Source organism: Macaca nemestrina, chromosome 2 (assembly GCF_043159975.1).
Source record: "Macaca nemestrina isolate mMacNem1 chromosome 2, mMacNem.hap1, whole genome shotgun sequence".
Taxonomy (NCBI): Eukaryota; Metazoa; Chordata; class Mammalia; order Primates; family Cercopithecidae; genus Macaca; species Macaca nemestrina.
The window spans coordinates 129,984,212-130,000,886 of record NC_092126.1 but is presented as its reverse complement, the minus strand read 5'-3'; the positions used below and the strand labels follow the sequence as shown (position 1 = coordinate 130,000,886).

Below are 16,675 nucleotides of genomic sequence, written 5' to 3'. Positions count from 1 at the left end.
AAGACTGTACAACCCTAGATATTTAAAAAAATTTCCTCAGGCACAATCTTTAATTCTGAAAATTTCCTTTTTCATGGAGACTCTGCTAAACTTCCTGAGCGCCTCTCCCCTCAAAGCTGTAGCTGTGCTATTTTTGACCAGTCTCTATTTCAGTCTGGCAAGAAGTTCATTGCATCTCAGAGTGAGCTGGGCCTTTGCTGCCTTCTGAGGAGAGTCTTCTTGTTTCAACAGGGGACAGAGTGAACAAAAAGGGGGCCAGCAGTGGTGGAGCTAACAGACTTACTCGGAATAGCGGTTCTTTTTTCAGTAGAAATGATCTGGAAGTAAGCTTACTGGGCAGGGCCTCTCCTGGGGGCTCCGAGTGTCCTCCCTGTAAGTCAGGCAGCCCTGATGCCACCAGAGCCTGCTGTTTCTGACTGAGCCTGTTGACTCGGGGCTGCTCATCTAGACATACAAGGCCCAGTTGAGCTCCAGCCCTGGTCCACTGCCCCTCTATGCTCCACTTCCAGCAGATCTGTCACGTTTCGAAATATCATGATGCCCCCTTCCCTTGTTCATTTATTTCTGTGAAATTGGGTGGAGCAGTTTGTCACAGATACGGTAGGCCTGGCTTGAGACCAAGCTCATCAGGCGTAGCCCCTGCAGAGAAGTCCATACGCTTTGTTTCAGGTTTAAAATCAAGTGAGATCCTAAGCTGGCTGAAAAACAACTGTGCTGTTACCTAAGGGATTACGAGCTTTCCAGCTGGCCTTTGAGCATGTTGCTCTCCTCTCTGTCATACTTTTTTCAGCTCTTGGCCGGGTCCTCTCTAGTTGTGTGATCCTAGGCTAGTGACTTAAACTGGCCTAGAGAACTTACCTGTAATGTAGAGAATGGTAGTAGTTACCCTGGTACCTGACTCAAAGTTGTTGTGATGGTGAAAGTGCACGAGGCATGTCGAGTTTTTGCTGAAATAAAGAACTAGAAGGTAATGAGGAAGAACCTAGACTTTGGGGCTAGGCACCCTGGGCCACTACCACTTACTGCTGGCGACCTTGGTCAAACTACTTAACGTCTGTGTTTCAGTTTCCTCATTGGTGCAGTGGAAATGTTCCTGAGACCTGTTTCCGAGGGCTGTAAAGATGCATGAATATACTGAAAAACTCTTAGAGCTGTGCCTGGCACATAGTCAGCCTTCATTAATTTATCTGCGTTTGTTTTTGTTACCACCATTCTCTGTGTTTCAGAATAAATCGCAAGCAACGAAAGAGTTCTTAGGCAAGCTGCCTGATTGGCAGCAGGTGCCCGACCTTAGTTTTTCTTGCTCTGATAAAACCTGGGGGTCTCTTGTAATAATAGGCGCGTCGATGGGTACTATGACAATTTATTAGCTGAGATTAAGACTAATGGAGAGTTTTCAGTGTCCCTGCATGTGGATGGGAAATGGATCACAGCAGGGTTGGAGGAGATAAAAGGTGAAGCAGAAACAATCTGATTTAGGGGGCAGTCAGATAAGAGACTGTTAAAGTAATTAATTGTCTGTTTCAACACACAAACAAGGGCCCTTTAAGTGGAGAAAGGATTTGCCACATGATACGGATCTGCCTTCTCTCTGCCAGATGCTTCAGCCATGAAGCTATTGAAACAGGCATTCTGTGTCCCACAGCCCAGTAATTGCCAAGCTTCATCCCTAACTGGCTTTGGCACTGAAGAAAGCAAATGGGATAATTCAAGGCCTTTCCTTTTTTTTTTTTTTCCTTCTATTCATTTCTATAAAAGATGGCAGACAACCAGATTATTCTATTCAAGCACATGCTAGCTGTATACTTGTATGAGTACAGCTGTCATTTCAGTTGCCTTGTCTTCAAACAGAAACAAGATGCTCTGTGTTAGATGTACCTCCCTTAAAAAACTGAGAATAAGAGAACCGAGTTTTATCCCCTTGACTTTGCATCGCAAGTAATTTATTTCTAGCCCATCACCTGGCAGAAAGCCTGAACACTGTGCTTTGGTTTTCTTCAGGATTGTTGGGCTCACTTTGCAAGTCTGATTTTGGATTCTCTTCCCAGATTTGGAAATACATGTCCATGTAAGGAGGCCAGATTGCACAGCCTCTGGGGGCAGACCAGGCGAGCTGAGCTTTGGTTTGTGGGTTTCCCCTTCCGTTAAGAGATATTAACTATGGAAATACAGATTTGGACTATTTGAGCAGGAAGGGAGCTTGGAGAGCAAATCTCGTCTGTGGAGAATTTTCAAAGTGTTTATGCACAAAAGTGTGTGCATATATGTTCATTTTTCTGGGGGATGCATCCAGAGGCTCATCAGAGTCCAGCTGGAACCTCAAATGGAAGAGAGTCCCTGAGTCCAGTTCCCTTGTTATTTCACAGATGAGGCACTGAAATAATTGGCCCCATGTGTCCCAAGCCCCTCAGAACTCCATGTGAGCCAGGATGTGAGTCTCTGGCTCTTGTTCCACACTTGTTGCCCTTTGCAAGGGCAAATTTCGGCCCACGGGGAGTGTTCTCACCGATGGTCTTAGGGGCACTTTTGTCCCGAACCTGCCTCTTGGCTTGTTCTCACCGTTCCTTGTCTTGATTTCTGAGTTCTATGGGAAGCTGATGGCAGATAGGAGATGCTTCCCGTTAGTGTTTATTTCTAGCCATGGGTGTGATCAATAGCTAGTTTTTGTGACCTCATGTGACTTCTTTCCCTTTGAAAACCCACTGCTAAATTATTTCTCTTTTCTCCAACATTAGAATATAGGTTTACTGTGGCAGATTCAGCAACGTTCGTTTATTTCTCTCGTATGCGTATGATTTCAGACTAATTTAAAATGCTTTACATGATTAATTTCTTGTTGTTGTTACAGGTACCTCAATAATAATGAGTTGACAGCCATACCATCCCTGGGCGCTGCTTCATCACATGTCGTCTCTCTCTTTCTGTAAGTGGTGCCGTTTGGGGGACTCTGGGTTGTGTGGTGGGGCCATGGCGTTTGTTGCCTTGCTGATACCTTGTGGCAGGATAACTTGAGTTCATGTGCTCCCTGGTGAAGAAAGACCTCTCTTCATGTGGCCCTAATGATTATGACAGATGCTTTGCTTGCTTCTTTTGGGGTTTGCAGAATTAAAAGCTGGAAGTTTTACCTCATCTTTAATTTGCAAGAAAGTAGGTCTTTTTTTTTTTAATGCCCAGAGGTATATGGAACTAGATTTCTTGCTTCTGTGGTTGATTAAGCTGCAACTTCAAATAAAACTGGAGTTAAAGGAAGCAGTGTCAATTATAAGACAGCAAGCTCATCTTTGTGCCAGTGAATTTGGTAATGTGACTCAGTTTACTTTATGGCTTTAAGAAAAAGAAAGTACCCCCAGGCGTCTGGGATCAGTGTAAAAGTATGTTGTCATGGTCAAGTGTTAGATAAGATACAGTCTATTTTTTATACACAGCACACTGGAAATGCAAAAGCAAATGAAGGGCCTTAGCTAAAAAGACAGGAAGGCACCCATTGGGAATACTATCATTTGTGCTGTTACAGACTTTTGCTAGAGAACTGAGCACTGGTCCTACCCCTATTTCTTCCGCAGTCAGGTGGAGGAGCTTGCTTGTTTTAAACTCGCCCAGAAGACTTTCCAGATAAACCAGCCATGAGTCCAACAATTTTCTCTGCCAGATTTTATTGGCAGCGTCCCCAGCAGAGCACCTCCCTCTTCACACTGAATTTCCTGTTTCCACTCCAGGCTTGCATAGTTTAATTTTATTCTGATTTTGCTGGTTTTATAATTCGTTTGCTCACCTGTGTGAATCTTATCTCAATACTGAGGCTCGGCAGGCCGAGCAGAGAAACTTTGCAGGAAGGTGCTATTAATAAGAGTGCTGGCATAGCTTACAGATCTTGGATCTTTGGCTGGCAGCACGCCCTGTGTTCAGGAGGTGCTGTGTCCCTGTGAAACATGGTCTTGGGCTTAACCCTTTTCATGGCATTGTGGGATTGCAGGAGAATGTGGGAGGTTAGAATTGCAACTCACTGTGTGCCCTGGACAGATGACCTAGTCTCTCTGAACCTCATTTCTCTCATTTACATAATGGTTTTTGACCCATTTTATACATGAAGAAAGTGAGACCTGGGGGAGTGGAATGTATATGAAGCTCCCAGCATTGTGTGGGAATGTTTGACAAATGGTGGATACTGTTGCTGGCTGGTAGCTAGTTGTCACCTAGCTCCTTGGATCTTGGCAGGATCTCACCTTTAAGGCCACAGGATTTAAGAGTCAGTCCTTGTTCCTGTAAAGTGCTGGAAGGAAGGTTTGTGGCCCTTTGTTCCCTTGACGGGTAAAGGTCTGACTTTATTTTGTACCCACCTGGTATGTGGGCCCAGCATCTGGAAGGTGTTTAATTTTTGGCTTAATCAATGAGTTCATCTTATGTGAGGCTAATAGGGATGTGATAACCTGTTGTGTGTCAATAAAGCAAAGCACTTGAAGATGCTAGGAGCTCCTTGCCGCTTAAAACACAGGTCATGGACCATCAGTATTGAGTTAGCCTCGAGCTTGTTAGAAATGCAGAACCTCAGGCTTGATGCCAACACTACTGGATCAGAAGCTCCATTTAACAAGGGCCCTGGCCGTTTGTCCACGAGTTCAAGTTTGAGAAATGCTGATGTAACTCCTCCTGTTCCTCACATGGTGAGGAAGCTAGGGCCACAGAGAGTATCTCTGTGTTATCAGAGAAGAAACTGAGCCTCCCTGGAGGTCTTCTAAGTTGCAAAAGTGAGAAGTGGAACTGAGACCGGATACAAATGCCTTTGCATCACTCCTTTATATAACCCCATGCACTCGGGGCAGGAGCACGGCAGGTGACTCTGAACCACGCTGTGCCAGAGGCAGGCAGGCAGGGCCCCCAGCTCGCCCCATGGGCCTGTGGCAGTTCGAATTGCACCTTGCTCTGCTGACTAAAAATACATTTCTGTTCCTTGGCCCAAGTGCCAAGAGAAGTGGGGCTGTTTGGCCTTGTTCCTGCTATTCCATTAGACAGCATTGAAATATGTAAAGCAAGAGAGAGAAAAAAAAAGACTTGCTCCCTGTTTGGATTCAGTTTGGAAAATGCAGGTTAGCACTGGCAGCCAGCTCTTTGGCCTGAAGTTGGGCACCACCTGATTTGGTCAGTGATTTCTCTGAAACAACAGAAACTGAAGGGGCTTTATCTTGGTTTTCTCTGAGGTGCCTGTGTTCCCCGTTCTTAGACTGGATGCCTGGATTCAGTGCTGGCAAGTTAGGTTAGCAGTGTGACATCTGAGCGGCTGGATTATTGATAATCCTTCATGCCTTTTCTGTATTTCCCAAGTGGACCGTGCGAAGGACAAGGGAGAAAACAACAGAGCAGGCAGTGGATGAGCATCGTTTTATAGCCCAAAGAACCACCTTCCTCATCCTAACCAATGAAGGCAGAAGACTTAGCAGCCCCATCCACATAATGATTCCAGTCATCCAGGCTTTGAACAGCAGGTTTTGCTGATGTGTCTGTTACTTTTCAGAACTAGTGAACTGAAGGGTGTCACGTGTTCTGTAAATATTTAGCAGGCACTTTTTGTGCCCCTGCGGTTGTGGCCCAGAGGCTGTCCCAAGGAGAAGCGGAAGCCTCAACACATCATTTGAAAATGTGGTAGTTAATAGTTAGATGCTTATAGTCCTTAATCCTCAAATTCTTATTCCATTTTTGTGGGCAGACAGAGGATCAGAAAAAAATAATCAAAATGTGCAGAGAGAATAGAGCAAATGTCTGCTGAGGCCGTGTGAGTGATAGGAGCCCAGACAACTTTCTTGGGACAAGTTTATAGGTAGATGCATCACAGAAAAGTCGGGGCCAGGTGTGGGTCCTGCCGTCTCTAATGTAGTTGTGACATGGGATACATACATTGCTTTTTTTCTCATTCGTTGAATGAGGAAGTTGAAGCAGATGGTAGAAGTACCCTCGAAGCTTGTGTATTCTCTTTGTGACCCGAAAGTTGAGAGTGGGGGCAATAACATCACAAAAGACATAGTTACCCTGTGACCAATAACCACTGTTGTTGCTTTCTATCTTTTCACAGAAGTAGTAGGTTTGTTAATTTTCAGCTCGGACACCTATAATTATGGACTTTTGCCTCTGAAAGTTGGCCCTTTCTGTCTGTGTTTCATTCTGCCTATGCAGGAGCGAGCCGACTTCCCAGACACCAGAGCCCTCCTGAGCTGGGTGGCACCGTTGGGAGAGCCTCGTGGGAAGAGGCAGTGCTCTGCACCTGGCTTTTTCTATCAGGGCTTCAAAAGAGACTTCCATAGTTTTGGGAACTGGAGTCATACAGCAACATTTCAATTGGTTAATACCTTCTGATTAAAGGAATCTAATTCAATTAACATATTTGTCAAGGAACAGATTTATTTGCGTCTTGTTCTGAGGATAATGCCGGAGCCATTTGTCCTTAATAAACAGAAAGCATAGAACGCAAGGAAAGCTCTTAATAAGACTGGGTTCCGGTGAGGGAGCTAATTTCATAAAATAGTGCTGAGAAAAAGAAACAGACTTTTGTTAAATGGGGGCAGAAGCTGCCAGTAGATTTTTATGTTTGACTTTTTTTTTTTTTTTTTTAATTTGAAATCCAGGAAACTCATGTTACAATTCCCACAGCAACAGTAATTTTGTCTGATGAATAAATGACATTTCTGTTAAGGAAAAATCCCTGCTTTTCCTGTGGTGTTGCTGCACTTGTACCGTTGAGAAGATTGGTGACAGTGAAAATCATTGAACCTGGGAGTAAAAATGCATGTGGTATAGTCGGCCTTAGCTTCTGTCTCCTGTGCATGGACTGCAGCATGTTACCCATAGGGTTGGCCTTGTCCACCTAACAACTTCTCCAGCTGGTTTGTTCTAGACCTCATCCCTTTATGGTGCCTTGTCATTTGCTCTCCCCCAGCCTGTGTCCTCGACCAGCAGGAAGACCGAGGCAAAATTTAGGGGCACGCAATTAATTGTGACTTTGTAATATTGCTATTAAAATTTATTAGGTTTATGTTGTATTTGAAAACACGTTGAAACGCCTTTTACTTCTAATCTTGAAAAAGTGTTTTTCAAAACTATTTTTTTAATGATATAAGATAAATGTACCGGGGCGTGAGGAGGCGATGTGGGGATGGTCAATCGGTACAAAAAAATAGAAAGAATGGCTGGGTGCGGTAGCTCACGCCTGTAATCCCAGCGCTTTGGGAGGCCAAGGCGGGCAGATCACAAGGTTAGGAGATCGAGACCATCCTGGCTAACACGGTGAAACCCTGTCTCTACTAAAAATACAAAAAATTAGCTGGGCGTGGTGGCAGGCACCTATAGTCCCAGCTACTCAGGAGACTGAGGCAGGAGAATGGCGTGAACCTGGGAGGCGGAGCGTGCAGTGAGCCGAGATCGTGCTGCTGCACTCCAGCCTGGGCCACTCTGCCTCAAAAAAAAAAAAAAAAAAAGAATGAAGACCTATTTGATAGCACAACAGGGTGGCTATAGCCAATAATAACTTAATTGTACATTTAAAAATGATTAAGAGTGTAATTGGATTGTTTGTAATACAAAGGATAAATGCTTGAGGGCGTGGATACCCCATTCTCCATGATGTGATTATTATGCACTGCATGCCTGTATCAAGACATGTCATGTATCCTGTAAATACATATACCTACTATATACTCACAAAAAAATCAGAAAATTTAAAAAGATAAACTTACCATTAACTTACCATTTAAAAGCCACTTGTAGTACATTCTCAGTGTTGTACAACCATCACCACTACAGAATGCTAGAACATTTTCATCACCCCCCGTCCCCCGCCAAGAAAAACCCATACTCCTTCAACAGTCACTTCCCATATCCCTCACCCTGGTCCCTGGTAACCACTTGCTTGAAAACTTTTTGAGGAAAGCATTTTTCTCTCCTGTTAACAAATGAACCTGCAAGACTTAGTATATAAATAACTTAATAAAAATATCTGAGGTGGCTTTATATTTTGCTGTGACCTCTTAGCTGAAGAAAAAGTGATTAAATGAAAGGGATAGGAAGGCCAGGCATGGTGGCTTATGCCTGTAATCCCAGCACTTTGGGAGGCTGAGGCAGGTGGATCACCTGAGGTCAGGAGTTGGAGACCAGCCTGGCCAACATGGCGAAACCCCGTTTCTACTAAAAATACAAAAATTAGCCGGGTGTGGTGGCAGGCGCCTGTAATTCCAGCTACTCGGGAGGCTGTGGCAGGAGAATCACTTGAACCTGGGAGGTGGAGGTTGCAGTGAGCTGAGATCACGCCGTTGCACTCTAGCCTGGGAGACAAGGCTAGAGTGTCTCAAAAAAAAAAAAAAAAGGAAAAAAGGCCATAGGGGAGGATAGGATAGGGTAGGATACTTAACATCCCTCTATTGTAATTTCTGGAGAATAAAACTTGGAAGGAAAGAAATGCAGTGTCCTACCTGTGATCAAGGGGAGGTGGTCACCTCCCCCCTTCCCTGGGGGCAAGTGAAGAGTGGACGAATCCCTGGTTGGGGTTGGAGGGATCTGAGGCAGCGAAGGCCTGAGCCCTCTTCTTGGCTGGATCTGTTGGTGAAGTAAAATCAATAGGAATACTTAACTCTCAGGGTACCTAGCAAACCCTCTGGAAAAGAAGAGGGGCGAAATCAATCTTCTTTACAGGCTCGTTAATGCAAAGATCAATTCGCATTAAAGCATAATTAAAGAGTGAGCCTTAGAGAGAGGCAGCTGTGATCTGCTGCAGCTCAGGGCTGGGGGAAATAATGAGAGTCCCTCAGAGGGCTCAAGCTGGAAGCGACCTGGAATGCAATGTCGCAAAGTTAGTCTCAGCCTCATGACCTGAGTTAAGGTTGTTAATAATCAGGCTTGAAGCACAGGTGAGATTATACTGAGGCACAGGCAGCGGCTGGCATTCCCACTGCATGTGTATGTGGGGATGGGGGGACATACTCTCCATCTAAGGAGCTGGGTTGAGACATCTTGCCCTTCTCTTCACTGCCTGCCCTTAAAACTTTCTCCATATTGCATCTCCTGAAGAAAGGCATCCTTCACTGGCATAATAAAGAATTGATGTGAAAAGTTTTTGCATGTGATGTTTATCTTTGGAGGGATGAAATAAGAATTTGTCTTTAAAAGTGGAGTGGTAATCTCAGATGGTGGACCTCTTTGTGCATTTATTGCTAGCTGGACCTTTGGGCACCATAGGTGTGTGTACAGTCGAGGTGATGCTCCCCATGACCAAGGGTTACCCCATTCTTCCTTCAGAGGAATTATCTGCTGGCCCCTCTACCAGTCACCAGATTAAGAGTGGACCTAATCAAGGGTGTTAGAAAATATGAAAACAAGTATATGTCCCCATGCTACTTTGGACAGGCTTCCCCCACATAGCAACCTGATTTAGCCTTACTGTTGAAGGATGGCCAGTCCGTTTGGGTGTCAGTGTAAAAGTAAACCTTACCTGAGCTATTGGCATTCTGTTGCTCTGGCAGTAACATGAATGCTCATTAAGAGTGTGGAGTTCAGAGTGAATGACTGCAGCTACTTTGGGAAGAAACTGTGAGCAAAGCTGTGTTTTAAAAGGCCCAGGTTGAGTTTAAGTGAATGCCTTTTGTTCCTTGAGTAGTCCGAAGCTGTTTTGTTTCCCTGATGCTAAAGGGGGAAGATACAGCCCTAGTCAAAAAGAAAAACAGCACAACAGGGAGAAATACACACACACACACACACACACACACACACACACACACACACACACATATATATATATATAAAATAAAATTATCTAAAGTTCTGTTCCTCTTCTGAGTTTTCAAAGATGTATTCACTTCCTGCCCTGTTGGCCCAGATTTTTGTTGATGTGAACTGATTGTTTCTTCTGGATAAAACCTCATGCCGGTTCCCTTGGGAGATGGCAGCTTCCCCTCACTGGTAGACCACCTGTAGGGCTTGCTGAGACACAGGTCACTGGGTCTCAGCCTCGTTTCTGGCTTGGCTCAATGGGTCTGAGATGGGACAAGAGAATTTGCTTTGCTCATGAGTTCCCAGGTGATGCTGCCGCTGCTGCTGGCCTGGGAACCTGGCTTTGAGAACCTCTGCTGGGGCTCATATGGGGCTGGGGGGAGCCCCAAGGCTCATGTGTCAGTTCTGACCAAGCTGTTTAGGCCTTGGGGGACAGTAAATTATGTAGATCCACTCCTAATGTTACCAGTGTGGAGGCAGGCATTTGTTCGGGACAGTGGGTCTCTATGGCCCTGGTAATGGCTTCTGAGAAAGGCTCTGGGGCAGTGGGCAGAGTGAGCTCCAGTACCACGGACAGAACAGACCTGGGTGGCTCAGGGTTTGAGGCCCCTGGCTGTTACACATTTGCTTGTGCTTAATTTGCTGTTTGTTGGTGACCACTCAAGTCTCCCCAGCAGACCTTCACTGGCTACTGCAGAGGTGGAGAGCGCTTCGTGAGCAGCCCAGCGTGGCAGAAGCCCTGTTATTCTCTCAGCCGGTGAGTGCTGGCAGCTCCCCTTACAGCTGAGCATCCACTCTCCCCCGGCCGGAGTCAGTTTTAGCACACTTACCGTTCTTTTGATTATCCGTTACTCGTATCTGATCAGTCTTTATCCTCAGCTAAGACTTGAATGGAACCTCTTTTTCCAGATGGAAGTTAACAGGCGTGTCTGAAAGGTGGGCCACCCTACTGGGGTCCACACCTGCCCTGTTGCCCCTTTGTAGCACTGCATTGTTTATGGCCAGATTACTCTCCTCCCATTTTCCCAGCCTGGGGACTATGGTCCAGGTCAACAGTGGGCAAAAGAGATGAAAAAGTAGAAGAAACCTCAGCTGGTTCACGATGGAGACCGTGGGCTCGTCTGTACGGCTGCTGTGAAGTTGGCCGGCACATGCCCCACACAAGGCCTGGCATGAGCAAACAGGTCGGGTCCTATGGGCCTGGAGTTACTGCCCTCAAGGAACTGGCAGTCTAGCTGCAGAGGAAGATGGGTGGACAGACAGTTGTCATACAGGGGCTGGGGAATGTCTAAGGGGCATCTCACTGCCCGTCACTGATGGGGCATATGACAAAGAAGGTTCCCAGATGAAGCGACATTTTAGCCGAGGCTCCCTGTTCTGCAAACCTCCTTTCTCTTCCCCTACACGGAGGTGTAAGTTACAGGCATTAAATGGAACACCCTAAATGTTCAGCCAACACTTTGGGTACTTGGAGGAGCATTCAGAGGAATACGAAAAGGACATGGCTAATTCCATTTTTAGGCCAATATGTGTACACATACACCCCCTCACTCACTCCCCACCCCCAACACACACCCTCCCTTCCCTGCCTTTTTTCTTTTTCAACAGGCAGGCTTTTATGAAGAGCCAGCAGGCCGCTGTTGGAAGGAAGAGCAGGGCCCGTGGTTCTTAGAACTGCAGCCTCATCAGATGCTAGATACCACCAAGGAGCCTCAAAATAGAAAATTAAACACCCAATTTACAAAGAAAGCAGCTCTCTGTCCCAGAAACTTGCCAGGGATTCCTTAGTGCAGACTGCCACTTGCCCCCAGTCTAAGCGAGCCTTTCGCTGGGAAAAGAGCCGCTGTGGCCTCCGCAGCCAGCCTGCCAAATTACACAGTCATGACTTGTCATTTTCCTTCCTTTTCTTTCCTTTTTTCTCCTTTCTTTGAGAGTCGGGGTGGTGAGCCAGCCAGATGAGAGGTACATCTGCAAGTCATTTGCTGAGAAAGTGAAGGGAACACCAGCTGTGGGGTTGGGGGAGCCGAGGAAGGGGAGAGCCCGTGGAATAGGAGCTTGGTTGTAGAGATCACTGCCTCTTTTGGAAACTCGGTAGCTTTTGTCGAGTGTAGGGCTTTTTTCCTTTCCGCCACCCCGCCCACCTCTTTCTCTCTTTCTTTCCTTTTTCCTGATGACCATGTAAGCTTTAAATATAGCCCAAGATCCAGTGGGGACCCGGGTTGTTCCCCGATGTTGGAGAAGCAGTGGATGGTCTCGGAGGGGAAGTGCCACTCCTTCCAGCAGTGAGTACTGAAAACCCTCCAGGGCTGCTTGAAATGGAGCCGGGAAGCAGAGCTGCTCTGTCATTGCACAATCTCCCGTGTGAAAGGGGTTGGCTCCAGCCCATATCAACAGTCTCATTCCAACTGGGACCATTTCCTCCTCCTCCTCCTCCTCCTCCCCCTCCTCACTTCCTGCAGGTGGCTTCTGTAATCCAGTTACCACTGGGAAGCCTCATGTGCATATGCACCTAATCTGAAAATGGCTGGCTTGACTTTGACCTGTGTGCTGACCTTGCAGGGAAGGCAGGGCCTATTGTGTCTGCTCACACCTGGGAGCCATTTTCAGCTTTTGTAGCCCAAGTGGCAGAAATATGTTTGTGTTTATGCAGGGCCTTTCCTTCATAAGGCCTGTCATTGTTGGGCCATACATAGGGAATATTGGATTCCCCCTGCTTGTTGAAAGGCAAGAGTTTTTAAATATAGAATAGGTTACTCAGTATATTGAGTCCTGTGAAATTGCTGTTTGTGTTTTGTTCAGTAATGGTCAAACATCAGCAGTCTTGTATTCAGCCTTTTGAGAAGAAAAAATAGTGACAGTCAGCATATATGGTAAACTGATACTGGCAGGCATTGCTCTATGGGACCTCCCAGGACCTGTCTTACTGTGTCAACTCTGCAGTCCTATGAGACACAGGATCTGTTAAGCACAATTTACAGATGAGGCACCTAAGGCACAGAGAGGGCAAGGAACTTGCTCGAGGTCACAGAGCTAGGAGGCATCAAAGTTGGATCCTGTTATTTCTCTCCATCTCTGGGGCTTATGCTCACTGTACCCTTGGAAGTATGTGGTCTGGGAGCTTAGAAGGGTCTTGTCATTTTAAGTGCTAACATTTCAAACTGGACTAGGTGTGGGAAGCCTTGGTATTGTGGCCCAAAGGCTCGGATGTTACTCTGGAGTGTGGAGTGAGATGCTGCTACCCTGCAAATGCAGCACACATCTCCCAAAGTGGTGCCGCGTGCCTCTGTAATGCCCTTGCTTTAAAAGCCTGTTTCTAGCCCGAGGTGAACTTGCTTTGGGGAGCTCTTGGTATGATTTTCTTTCATTGATGCGAAGTAACAGGAGGTCCTTCCCCGCGCTGTCTCTGCCTGTCTCTCTCTCATGTCAGTTCGAAGCTGATTATGCCGGCCATCTGTGGAAGGTACAGTGAGGAAAAACACTCTTGTCATCAGGTCTCGGCAGAGCCCAGACTTGTTTGATTGTGCCAGTAGATTCTCAGATAGTGGCTATCTGCCCCCGAAGACATCACTTCAAGGCGAATTCCTCTGCAGTTTCCTCACTTCCTGGATGCCTTTCAAACCCAAACAGCTGAAATAAAGGTGCCAGTTTGTGGTTTTTTTTTCTTCCCAGCTTCATCAACTAGGAGATGAAATGTGTGCTGTGAAGTGTGCAGCCCCCGAGGTACTCATGGGCTGTCCTCTCAGGGGCCACTGGCTTCTGCTCAACTAGCTGTCCTATTGTAGAGTCTCTTTGGGGGCTCTGATACATTTTTTCCTCAGGGACGGCTGCTGTGAAACTGGTTTGTAAATAGCAGGGCTCCTTCTCCACATAGTGGTAGGATAAAGGTAGGTACAAATGGATCTCTTCACGTTACCCTGATTCAGTCATCATGTGGGCTTTATAGAGAGGGGGCAGTTTTGCACACTGCTGAAGAGAAGGCTCTATATCCATCGGATCTGGGTTTGAGTCCTGCCTGCATCACCTTTGTTATGTCACCTGGGCAGGTTCTCTCAGGCCTCAGTTTTCTCACTCATAAAATGATACTTGCTGATAAGGTGGTAGTTAGGATGAACTAAACAGTATGTGTCCTCAGTATAGTGTCTGCTATATACTGAACGTGCATGGAGTGTTAGACACTCTTGCTCTCTCGGACAGCTTTGTACTGAGCACCTTTGGGGCTGTGGGTAAAGCAAGCCTGCTTTTGCTGCTGTGTTCTGAGGGGCATTGCTGCTGTGCTCTGAGGGGCATTGCTGCTCTCTACACTGAACCCTGGAGGCCACCTGGTGTTGGAGATTGGAGAGGAGTCTGTACATCCCGTAAAAATGGATCTTACTTGCAGATATCCATCATGGCTCACCCTCCTATAAACCAGTTGAAGCTTACAGAAAACCCCTGTATGTGTATCTGTTCATTCCTCTTACGGGAGCTGTTGAGGACAGCAGCAGAGTTTATTTTCTCTCCTCTCTTCTCATCTTCTGTTTCTCTGCCTAGGGTAGGTGCAGCAAAGTGCTAGGCAAATGTTTAAGCAGTGGCTCGCATAGTAGAATGACCTGGGGAGCTTAAAAAAAAACTACGTGTCTGCGTCTCAGGGCGGTTCAATCAAAACCTCGAGTTAGTGGGCTGGGGAGCAGAGTAGGGGCGAGTGTTGGGCCCAGGCGGTGTGGTGGTTTTTTTTAAAAAGTGCTCCAGGTCATTTCAGTGTGCAGCCAAAAGCTTTAATAAGCCACAGCTGGGTAATTGCAAGTGAAAGGCATTGTTCCGCCTCTTCTCTCCTCCCCTCTCATAACTATCTTTTAAAATACCCAGGCTCCCCCACCTCCTTGCCCTCTACTCCTTTTTTTCTCTTTCTTTCTCACCAGGTGGAGGGGAAATAAATATTGAGGCTGGCCTTCATTTTAGTACTTATGACTCTGGGGATCCCTAGTAGAGGTTTTAGTTACCTCTTTCACCATTGATTTAAGTTGAAGATACTGTGCAGTTAGCCACAGCGTGATTAGGAAGTTGCTTTGGTGGTGCACGAGTGAGGGTGTTTGGTCTGATTAGACCTGCCCACTTTATTTGGAGATCACAGAATTCAACTGTGGATTTGCCCCTTATCTGGGTCATTCTTTCTGCTGATAGCCAGCCCACCCATCTGTCATTTGCATTCTGCCTATCTGTCAGAAATGTCCCATTATGATGGTGGAAAAAACTCCCTTTATAGTAAAACAAGAGGCAAAACTGACTTACTCTAAGCTCCTTAAACACCTTTTTTTTTTTTTTTTTTTTTTTTTTTAAATAAGTTCAAAAGTAAGACTTGGCTCTTTAAAAAAAAAAATGTAAATAGATGATATAGAAACTGAAGGACCTCACCCAAAAGCTTTATTGTAATATAGCAAAGTTCTGGTGCTAAAATTGAGTTGGAGAATTGTATAATGGGATTTTGTGAAGGTTGTGTTTGGAATTGGATGCTTGGATAAGTTGCAAAGAGTAGAACTTTGGAAATGAGAAAAAAAAATTCCCCTTGGACTTTTTAGAATGCGACTTTTCTCCAAATCAAATGTACTTTTTATAAGGGGAAAAACAGTGGTTATCAACACGCATAGTGAAGTTTTTCTGCCTCGTAATTGTTTGGTTCTTCTCAATCGGAATGAGAGCTAGCGTGTTGAGAAAGCCAGCATGGGCTTCGTGGGCTGGGCCCGGGGAGGCCTCGGTACAGCCCTTCCAGGGACTCCCCTTCCCCATGGCCTTGCCGACAGCCGTGATAAACCCTTTCATCACCTGCTTTTTCCTCATGGACTAGGCTGGCCCCTACCCCGTCTTCCTATCCTCTAGTGTGTGTTAACACTAGAGGATAGTGTGAGAACCCTGATTTGGTGATGCTATTAGCAATTATGTGGTTCCAAGTAAGAGCCCAGTGCCTGTCTTCACTTTCCCCCAATTCCCTGGAAAAGAGCTGTAGCCCCTGAGAGATTCAATATGTCATCAAAGGAAATGGTGATGTGGCAGAGATGTGTATTTCCTGCCTTGGTGGCCTCATGAGTCACCTCTAGGAAGAGAAAGCCAAAAGGTGTGAGTTGTTGGCACAATGGTGAGGACCAGGTGGCCTCTCACAGGGCCATCCCTTTGTGGGCATTTCAATAGAGAGCATCGGCCCATTTTTGCTCACCTCCAACTGGGTGCCAGAATGTCTGCAGTAGTATCTCTGCCGCAGGGGTAGCCCTCTCACCGTCCTCTTGTGGAAACATAACCTAAGGCTCATTCTGCCTCTTGGGAACTAGGAGGAAACATCCCTTCCTGGAGTGCACAGGGCCTTTTCCCCCTTGTTAGCACCAGTAGTGTTCAGAGAAACGAGTGTCACGACACTTCGTGTGTGGTCCCTACTCTGACATTATGGATCCTTTATAGGATCTTCCACAAAATACACCTCTTTGTGGCTTCTGTTCCCTCATCTGTAAGGAAAGGGGCTGGTTCAGTATCAGCCATATTCAACCAGGGTTAAAAACGCACATGGCTGCTTCCCTACTGGAGGCCTGGGCTGTATGTTCTTTGGAACAGACTCACATCTCTAGTTGAGAACTGCTATTGTGGGTGACCCCCTAGTTGTGGGGCCCCAGGTTCCTGGCAGGCTCACATGTTTGTGAATTCTATGGAGAGGGCCACCTGAGCCGGCTGTGCTCTATGTTGAGAAGTCTGCTTGGAGTGGGACAGGCGGTAGCACCCTAGCAGGCCCTTTGGGTCCAGTGCCAAATCTGGGCCATGCAACTCATCTCTACAGGGGGTCCTCAAGGCCTCGGCTCCCAAGCATCCAGATGTGACTCTCAGGCAGCCCTCATTCCTCCCTACTCCACGCCAACCACCCAGTGAAGTACCGTCACCGGTACTTGGCGAAGACATGAATGAAGGGCCC

General features: G+C 46.4%; 1 protein-coding gene across 2 annotated transcripts in view; it reads left to right on the top strand.

Annotated features, from left to right (window-relative positions):
* The window catches only part of LOC105483649 (leucine rich repeats and immunoglobulin like domains 1), a 127,141-nt gene that overhangs the window by 45,382 nt on the left and 65,084 nt on the right, over nt 1–16,675 (top strand). For both annotated transcript variants that reach the window (XM_071092045.1, XM_011744617.3), the window contains exon 3: nt 2,849–2,923. Coding sequence is in view for 1 of the 2 variants with exons in the window: in XM_011744617.3 (XP_011742919.2) it covers nt 2,849–2,923 (75 nt within the window). In the remaining variant the exon portion in view is untranslated. The remainder of the gene's footprint in view (nt 1–2,848; nt 2,924–16,675) is intronic.